At 50.2% G+C, this 9,908-nt stretch overlaps 1 protein-coding gene across 1 annotated transcript in view; it reads right to left on the bottom strand.

Moving 5' to 3' along the window:
* Positions 1 to 25: 25 nt before the first annotated feature.
* Positions 26 to 9,908, bottom strand: part of NEURL4 (neuralized E3 ubiquitin protein ligase 4) — a 48,504-nt gene continuing 38,621 nt past the window's right edge. Inside the window, exons 26-29 of the mRNA XM_015420303.1 lie at positions 6,410 to 6,554; positions 5,627 to 5,739; positions 2,989 to 3,202; positions 26 to 338 (exon numbers count right to left, since the gene is read on the bottom strand). Coding sequence (XP_015275789.1) covers positions 134 to 338; positions 2,989 to 3,202; positions 5,627 to 5,739; positions 6,410 to 6,554 — 677 coding nt within the window. The 3' untranslated portion in view covers positions 26 to 133. The remainder of the gene's footprint in view (positions 339 to 2,988; positions 3,203 to 5,626; positions 5,740 to 6,409; positions 6,555 to 9,908) is intronic.

Raw genomic sequence — 9,908 nt, forward strand, 5'->3', positions numbered from 1 at the left:
CGCCCCAGTCTGTGCGTCGAAAGGCAGGAGCGGGGGGGGGGGGCTCACTCGGTGAGAGCCACCCCTCCCTGCGTGCTGTGGCGTCGGATCAAGCCCCCCCTCCCGTGGACGGGGGTGGGGGAGGGAGGCCGTCTCACTCCACGCGGATCAGCAGCCCATGCAAGACCGTCGCCCCCTTCTCCTTGGTGACCCACTCGATCTCGGCACTGCTGAAGCGGGGGTCCAACGGCTCCGGGACGGCCAGGGTCTGGGGGCACACTTTGTAGGAGCCGGGGCGCACGCACACCTGGAAGGCCACCTGAGCCGCGTGCTGCCGATGGGACTTTGGGTCTTTAAATCTGGAGAGCGGGAGAGGAAGAAGAAAGGGGGGGGTTGTCAGGAGAAGACGGGGGGGGGCATTCAGGGCAGGGCAGAGGAGTGGCTGGGGAGGCCCCACAAGAATGTGGGCATTCCCTGCCCCAGGGGAGAAAACACAGAACCTCCACAGATGGAAGTCCCCCCCGCCCCCATGCTGCTAACTCCTGGCAGTGATCGGAGAGCCCCTGGGGTTATCGGTCCCCTCCTCTCTGTGCCACCCAAACAGTCACCAGGGTGGCCTGGCAGAGATGGAGGAGGAGATTGGATTCATACCCCGCCCTTCACGCGGAGTCTCAGAGCTGCTGACAAACTCCTTTCCCCTCCCCTCCCCACAACAGACACCCTGTGAGGTCGGTGGGGCTCAGAGAGCTCTGACAGAAACGGCTCTTTTTTAAGGACAGCTCTTGTCAGAACGATGGCTTGCCCAAGGTCATCCAGCAGCTGCAAGTGGAGGAGGAGTGGGGAATCAAACCCGGCTCTCCCAGATTAGAGTCCGCGCACTTCACCACGACACCAAACGGGCTCTGATCTGCCTTCGGAGGCTAGGTGGGCACTAAATGCAGATTAGACCGTTCTGTGATGGACCTTCAGCCATGGAAGACCTGCGCTTAGTACCAACTTTAGGGACTTTTCAGTGCTAGGCTAGAACCATCTTGTTCTGCTCTATCTGCTGGGATTTTATGGTGAGCGGAAAAACACCCCAAAAGTTTAGTTGGTTTCTAGGATGCAACTGGACTAGAATCTAGCTATGGGGAATGAGAAATACTTAAAATGTATATGTGAACCGCCCAGAGACCCTTTGGGGTCAGGGCCGAATGTATAAATAAATATAAATAAAACTACAGAAGAAGGCCAGTGGGGAAACAACTGATCGCTTTAATATGTTGTCGAAGGCTTTCAGGGCCGGAGTTCATTAGCTGTTGCAGATTTTCCGGGTTGTATGGCCGTGGTCTTGGCATTGTAGGAAGTATGTGTTTCTTCTCACCTTGACAGAGAGAGTCCTCCATCTTTCTGTGTGGTACCTCTGAGGATGCCAGTCACAGCTGCTGGCGAAACATCAGGTCCTACAATGCCAGAGCGCCAGTTTGGTGTAGTGGTTAAGTGCGCGGACTCTAATCTGGGAGAACTGGGTTTGATTCCCCACTCCTCCACTCACAGCTGCTGGATGACCTTGGGCAAGCCATAGTTCTGTCAGAGGTGTTCTTGAAAAAGAGCAGTTCCCAAAAGCGCTCTCTCAGCCCCACCCACCTCTCAGAGTGTTTGTTGTGGGGAGGGGGAAGGGAAAAGAGATTTGTAAGCTGCTCTGAGACACCTTTGGGTAGTGAAGGGCGGGATATAAATCCAATCTCTTCTTCTTCTGGACCACGGCCAGGCAACCCGGAACTGTTTTGATTGAAAGGTGGGGTGCAAATATCCTGCAGGAATGAATATCTTATTCCCCTCTTGCAAGCATCTGATATTTGTAGATGGACCACCAGAATACTGAATTCCGACAGACTAACACGGTGACCCTTTGTCCGTTGGGTAATTCTTGGTGAGCAGGCACCACTGACAGGCTGGGCATTCTGGTATTCGCCTAATCCCTTTAAGAACAGACACCTGGTAACAGCCGTCACTGCCATCCTGTGGCGAGGAGTACCACAGGATAATCCCATGCCGAGCACAGAAGGACTGCCCACTAACAGTTCAAACTGTTCACTTCAGGGAACACGCAGCCCACGCGCCAACACGGTCCCACAAAATATCCCCTTTTCCTTTTCCCTCTCCTCCCATGCAACTGGGCCTCTCACATTAAATCTCTTGCATGTGCTCTCTGACCCCTTTCTTACCTCAAAGGCCACGAGAACCTGGATGTTTTCCCCACCCCCGTCCCTTTCCTGTGGACGGCTACTGGCCTGAAGAGCTATGTGCCCCTCCACTAGGCCTGCCAACTGGCCTGGAGAATGGGTGCCCTGTCCCTTTAGCAGAGGTATTTTGCAGGTGACTGTATTTTCAAGCCACGAAAAGAAAAGCTTCCATGGTCCATTTCTACACCTTTTCCTTCCAGGCCTGTTGGTTTACAAGATTACGCATGGGATAGAGCAGGTCGAGAAAGAAGTCCTTTTCTCCCTTTCTCACAATAAAAAAACTCGTGGGGACTCCATGAAATTGCTGAGCGGTCAGGTTAGAACAGAAGGAAGTCCTCCTTCACCCAAAGAGTCATTCACACGTGGAATTCACTGCTACAGGAGATGGCGGTGGCTACAAGCATTAATGGCTTCAAGAGGGAATCAGATAAACATCTGGAGCAGAGGTCCATCAGTGGCTCTTAGCCACAAGATCTAGATAGGAACTCTCAGGCAAGGGATGCTCTGTATTCTTGGTGCTTGGGGGGCGGGTAGGACCAACAGTGGGGTGGCTTCTAGTGCCCTGGCCCCACTGCTGGACCTCCTGATGGCCCCTGGTATTCTTGGTCACTGTGTGACACAGAGTGTTGGGCTGGATGGGCCACTGGCCCGATTCAACATTGGCTTCTCTTATGTTCTTAACCATTCCTTCAAGTCCTGGAGAAATGCCCACTCCCCCTCCCCTGCTTCCCAGCTCTCCTTCCCCCTCCAGCCTCGGACAAGCCCCCCCCCCCGAGACACCTACTGCACTTTGGTGGCAAACGCCTCCAGCCCGGCGTAGCGCAGGGTGGGTGACAGCAGGATGCGCAGGAGATCCTCGCGGCTGGGGGAGCTGTTCTCCTCGGCCTCACGGTACCCTCCGCTGCTGCCCCCGCTGCCGCCTCCTCCTCCTCCTCCTCCACCACCACTGCCCTGCGGGTCTGCCTTGACTGGGCGGCAGCTCAGGATGGACGTGCTCCCTGCAGAGCCGGGAAAGAGACATGCGACCGCGCTAGAAGGACGCAACAGGGCAAGGCTGCGGGGGCTGAGTCACGCTGGTGTGTCTGGCTCCTGGCCCCACAAACGTGACGCCCCGTCCCACCCAGCGGCTGGGGTGTGTGTGTGTGTGCTGAGTCTGCCTGCTTTCTTCTCTCTCTTTCTAACTGGGGGGCAATTACTGCAAAGGGCCCGAGGTTCAGCTCAGCCAAGCAACACAACACGGGTGAGGAAAGGCGCTCTGGACGCAATGCTCCCTCCCAAGCTGAGTGAGCGTGAGCCAGCTCACCGTTTCTTAGCCTCCGGCTCACACCTTTTTGGCTTAGCTCAGGAAGGAGGGCTCCAGAGCGAACGAATTGATGCAGCAGCCAAATCGCTCACTCGCAACTTTCATGCCAGCAGCTCACAGAGTAGGATTTCTGCTCACAGACGCCACAGCTTAGAGGGAGCACCGCTCTGGAGCCCAACCAGGACGTCACAGGCTGCCACGGCTGCTGGGTTGAACACACAAAGCTGCCTTCTCCTGAATTGGAACCTCGGTCCCTCAAAGGCAGCGTCGCCTCCTCGGACTGGCAGTGGCTCTCCAAGGTGTCAAAAAGCGGAGGACTTTCACCACACCTGGTCTTTGTAACTGGAGAGGACGGGGACTGAACGTGGGGTCTCCTGCATAGCAGGCACCTTATCTCTCTGTCCTGGAGGTACCCAGTCAACGGAGAGCTTTTACTCTGGCAAGATGGCGACTCAGTCCTCCCCTCTGCCGTTTTCAAGGGGAGATATAAAAAGACTCCCACGAAGGAGAGGATTTGTCTCTGTGGCACTCAGGGCTATTTTTGGGCAGGAACGCACAGGAACGGAGTTCCGGCTGGCTCCCGAGTTGGCCACGCCCAGCAGGAACTCATTAGCATAATAGGCCACACCCAACAGCAGAGACTCATTAGGATTGGCTACATTAGGGGTGTGTGGCCTACCATGCAAAGGAGTTCCTGCTACAAAAAAAAGCCCTGGGTTTTGACCACAAACAAGGTAAACAGAATAAGAAGCGAAAGGTGGGTGTGGCTGGATGACCACACTTCTGGCAGCATGGGGGTGCGGCCTAATATGCTAATGAGCAGTGCGGTCAGGGTGTGGCCTAATATGCTAATGGGTTTTGCTGTTGGGTGTGGCCTATTATGCTAATGAGTTCCTGCTGGGCTTTTTCTACAAAAAGAGCCCTGGCTGGCACTAATGAGGTGGAATCAGTTGAGCACGTAATGTCCCGCTGTCGCTTCCTATCAGGAAGCTCGTTCCAATAGAATTTCCCCTCTACTCAATTTATTCATTTATTTATTATGAGATTTATCGCCTGCCCTCCCCACGAGCGGGCTCAGGGCGGTTCACAAACTGGGCACGTGTGCCAATGGTTAAAACAGTTAAAAACTGAAGAGCAGGAGGTTCTGATTCTTCAGGAGGTTCCGACGTACATGTTTTAGAGAAACTTTTCATGGGTCCTAATCAACAGATGACCATTAGCTGTGCCAATTTTTTCCCAGCAGCCTGTACAATGCGTAGAGAAATCTTATGTACGGATCTTAACGGATTGCTGCCAATCGATCACACCAATCTTATTTTCGAATGCATTTACCGTAAAGCTTTTATTTTTGACTTGTACTGGTCCGTTGGCTGAATAAAGAAACTGATTGCGTACCAAGCAGATGCTCGGCCACTGAGCCACAGGCCCTCTGTAATCATCCGGGGTTCCCTGGATGAACAAACCCATGCTGAACCCCAATAACTGGTGCTGGACGGGCTCCTGCTTAGGGGGCAGACTCCCAGTCTACTCTCCTGAATCTACGAACGCTCCACCTGGGTGCCCTCTACTCATTTGGCTGGCATGCCCCGATGTCTCCTACTTCTGGGAGACAAGAGGACCCGGCAACGCTCAGTTAGGTGCTGGTGCTTGGATGGGAGACCACCCAGGAAGCCCAGGGCCACGGCGCAGAGGCAGGCAGTGGCCAACCACCTTGGTTTGTCTCCTGCCTTGAAACCCCTATGGGGTTGCCCTAAGTCAGCTGTGACTTAACGGGCACTTTCCTCCACATACAACCAAGGCTCCCTCTAAGCTGTGGAGTCTTGTGAGCAAAAATTCTACGATGTGAGCGACTGGCATGAAAGTTGTGAGCGAGCGATTGGGCTCCTGCATAAATCAGTTTGCTCTGGAGCCCCATCCTTCCTGAGCTGAGACAAAAATGTGTGAGCCGGAGGCTAAAAAACGGTGAGCTAGCTCTCACTGGCTCAGCTTAGAGGGAACACTGCATACAAACCCACCACACTTTCTGGTCTTGGGGTTAAAACTGTGGGTCTTCTGTCAGGGGGAGACAGCTCTAAGGAGAGGAAACACCTCAGAGGTAAGACGATCCCCACTCCCTTACCTGGCACCAGCTCCCCTTGATCCAACGTGCGGCGTACTGCCCCGAGGCTCGTTCCGTGATAGGCCATGTGCCACTTCTTAGAGGTACTGGCTACCTCCAGCCGGGGATTGATTCTGCAATGGCCAGAGGAAAGAAGACAGAGAGGGAGGCTGTGCGTGAAGTCCTGCGTGGTCCAGTTACCAAGCGTATTCAGGCCCTTAAGGCAAAACTTCTTCCACCTGGGACCAAAAGCACTGGTGGGGTTCATCTCAGCCTCTAGTCACAAGAAGGCCCGACACTCTATGACAGGGGTGTTGAACTCATTTGTTATGGGGGCCGGATCTGACATAAATGAGACCTTGTTGGGCCGTGCCGTGTGCGTGATGAAAGGGAATGCCAGGTAGCGGAGATATACACTTTATGAAGGACACAAACACAAAGATTTTTTTAAACTTAAAATAAAAACATGCTTAAAACAGCTCTGTCAGCTGCAAACCTACTTTTGATTTATTGACATCCGCTGCAGAAATCTCATGCTCAGAGTTCTGAGTCTAGGACCCAGGTGAAAACGTGAAATGGCTGAGTGATTAAGAGAGTCTGGCGAAGCAAGCTATGATGCAGCAGCAGCAGCAGCAGAGCTGGAAGCAGGAAAGGGCCAGTTCCACTGTGGGCCCGATGGAAGCCCTGTGGGGGCCTGATCCGGCCCCCGGGCCACATGTTTGACACCCCTGCTCTATGATTTCTGCTTTTGAGTGACATTCCAATGCTGCCATCCAGAACGCATGCACACACACATGTTCATACCTGAGGCTGAAGCGGCACCACCCGAAAGGCAGGGCGTAATCTCGAGGCGGCTCCCCACGCTTGTAGTACGCTTCATCACCCCGGAGCTTGTGGCAGGACTCGCAATAGCAGAGGCTGTACTTCGGATCTTCCACAAAATAGTCGTCTGGGGAGAGGGAGAAAGAGATTAGGGAGGGCCTCAGCCAGGGCCGGACGTCAGGCCTTTGGCATCAAATGCAAAAAGAAAGGGAAGGGGGAAGGAAAAAAAAAAGAGGGGGGGGGAAACTCAACCCAAAAAGTTGCTATGGATCCACAAGGGTTAAGCTGACACTAAATATTATGAAAATGCAAAATTTATTCAGGTGTACACATTTTAAAACTTAGACTCATTAAAAATATACCATTCAGCCATAAAAAAACTTCTCAACATTCATACATAGATGGGTTAGTGCTGTGCAACTGAACCAAACGTGTTTCGGCCCCTCAAAGGGCCTTCCTCAGTGGTCACAATTCCAATTACAATTCCAATTACAAATTTGACATACATTAAAAAAAAAATGTTAAGCATAAGATGTTAAATACATATGCAGTATAAGGCCAGATGTTGTTTCCTAAATACATATGTATTTGTTTATTATTATTATATAAGATGGGCCTCCGGTCTAGCCAATTAAAGTCCACCAATAATTCTGGTAGCACAAACTTGCGTGAGTACAGGATGGAGTGACATACATTCAACTCACGCAAGTTTGTGCTACCAGAACAACATCTGGCCTTATACTGCATATGTATTTAACATCTTATGCTTAACATTTTTTTTTTAATGTATGTCAAATTTGTAATTGGAATTGTAATTGGAATTGTGACCACTGAGGAAGGCCCTTTGAGGGGCTGAAACGCGTTTGGTTCAGTTGCACAGCACTAACCCATCTATGTATGAATGTTGAGAAGTTTTTTATGTTCGAATGGTATATTTTTAATGATTTTTAATGAGTAAGTTTTAAAATGTGTACACCTGAATAAATTTTGCATTTTCATAATATTTAGTGTCAGCTTAACCCTTGTGGATCCATATCAAATGCAAAAACCCATATTTCCTCTTTTCAGAGGTTGAACCCCACGGATCCCAGTTCTGTTAGGGATGGACCTGGCCCCTGGAAGAACCCTCCCCCTGATCCAAGACCCTGGTTTCCAGAAAGTGAGGACAGAGCTGGCTTGGGACGAACCCCTGGCCACTGTGTGACAGAGCGCTGGACGGGACGAATGATGTTTATTTGCAGTCAAAGACCATTGATCAAAATAATACATGTTTGTTAAATACAAGCAAATTAGCTTTCAGCTCCAAAAATAGACATATAACTTTAAAATCATAAAAATGTTAGAAGGAGAAAAGCTTAACGGTCCATTATATCAAAACAATGGCCCGTAATGTTGACATCGAGTAGCTGCCTCAAGAACGAGCAGAATAAACATCTAAACACTTTATGTGGAATAACATCGAAGCACTCTGTTTGAAAGCACTTTATTCGTTTGATTCTTAACCGCCGCCAGTACTCTGATATTTTGTAATGTACTATTTAAATGCTGTGGTTTAATTCTGTATTATTTATGTTTTTATTCTGTCTTGTTGTGTTGTTGTTGGAAGCCGCCCTGAGCCTGCTTTGCGGGGAGGGCAGGGTATAAATTTGACTATAAATAAATAAATAAATAAACTAAACTGCTTATGAGTCCTGCAGAAGGTAAGTGAGGGTTATACTTGATCTACGTCTTATTGTGAAATTTTACCAGTTGCCAGCAGAATTTTGCTATTTGACTGGAGATCTGCTGATTTTCCTCTATCAAAAGTTTCTCTAGCTTAGCACTCTCTGCGTCAAGTGCTGGTCTAAGAGGGGGGCTGTAGGAATTAGAGACTCCCGTGAGGCAAGCCCAGGAGTTCTCAAGTTCTTATCGGGAGATTGGCAAATGCAAATGCACAAGGTCTTTTGAGTCTGCATGAGTCTGCTAAATTACTCTAAGAGCACAAACTTTGCAACATTCGAAGATAATATGAGCTGTGAGAAGAACATAGTGTGATTCTAGTTAGAGGCTTCTAAGAGTAACGATTTCACTGTACAATGTGTGAGCTTGCTTTTTCCTCTGAATAAAACACTGCTGACAGGCAGTCAAAGGAACAGTTTGGTACAGAGAGACAGAGAGCCTGATCAGTCAGCTTCAACAGATCTGTTGTGTGGTGTCGTTTATTGAACCCCAAGTCTACAGGGGGCAATAAGTTTATCCCTATAAACTTGATGAAAAGGACAGCGAAATAACATGTGGAACATCGACTCCACTTCTCCCATGGAACACGGGCAGCACCTGCCTTCATATGGTATCTTTCTATATAGCTGCACAACGAGCCAGGGTAAGAGCTCTTCTATACGGTGGCGCATCCAAAAGTGAGGACGGAACTGGTTTGGGACAAATCCTTGGCCACTGGGTGACAGAGAGGGTTGGACTGGATGGGCCATTGGCCTGATCCAACATTGGCTTCTCTGATGCTCTTATGTTCTTGAGGAGGGAGTCCCCAAGTGAAGGCGCCACCAAAGAGAAGGCCCTGCCAATTCAGCCTCCTCCAGCGATCGTCATGTACTTATCTATTAGAAACACTTTCATGCCGCCGTTTCCACCCGAGCAGGCGGCACACGTAAAAACACTAAACAATTAAAAACAATATTTAAACTTATGAAATAATTCAATAAAAACACATAAACAGTACCAGGACGGGGAGGAAGACCAATACTGGTTACTGGGGGTATGACAAACAAAACAGAGTCTTCACCCGCCGGCAGAAGACACCAACAGAGAGGCACAGACAGATCTTGCCGGGGAGGGAGTTCCAGGGTTTCAGTGCTGCAACTGAGAAAGCCCTTTCTTGGGTTCCCACCTGGAGCAGGACCTCCGAAGATGACCAGCGTGGACAGGTAGGTTCATTTGGGGGGCGGGGGGGACACAGCCCTTAAGGTATGTTGAACTGAGCCCAGAACCAAACTGGAAGCCCTTGGGAGCCACTCCAGTCAACAATCTGGCCAGAGCAACTGCAGCTTCCAGGGGGATGAGAGGAAGCATTCCCCAGGGATCACAGGAAACGTTCTCAAAAGCCGCTGCACCACACAGATACTATCAGCTCTGAAGCAAATGGCATGCAGGCTAAGAAGTCAGGGATCCCCCGTCCTGTCCCACCAGTCGGCTTAATCTGTGGACTCAGTTCTGCTCATTAAACCTCAGGAAAACCCACAGAAAACTACCGTGTTTCTCTGAAAATAAGACACTGTCTTATATTTATTTTTTCTCAAGAAGACACACTAGGGTTTATACCACAAATGCATAGAAATCCTGCTAGTGCTTATTTTGGGGGTAGGTCTTATTTTCGGGGAAACAGGGTACTTGATAGAACAAGGTTTGAGTCCAGTGGCACCTTTAAGAAGCAGCAGAAGAGATTGGATTTATACCCTACCCTTCACTTGGGAGTCTCAGAGCGGTT

This window comes from Gekko japonicus, unplaced genomic scaffold (assembly GCF_001447785.1).
Source record: "Gekko japonicus isolate JY-2015 unplaced genomic scaffold, Gekko_japonicus_V1.1 scaffold336, whole genome shotgun sequence".
NCBI lineage: Eukaryota > Metazoa > Chordata > Lepidosauria > Squamata > Gekkonidae > Gekko > Gekko japonicus.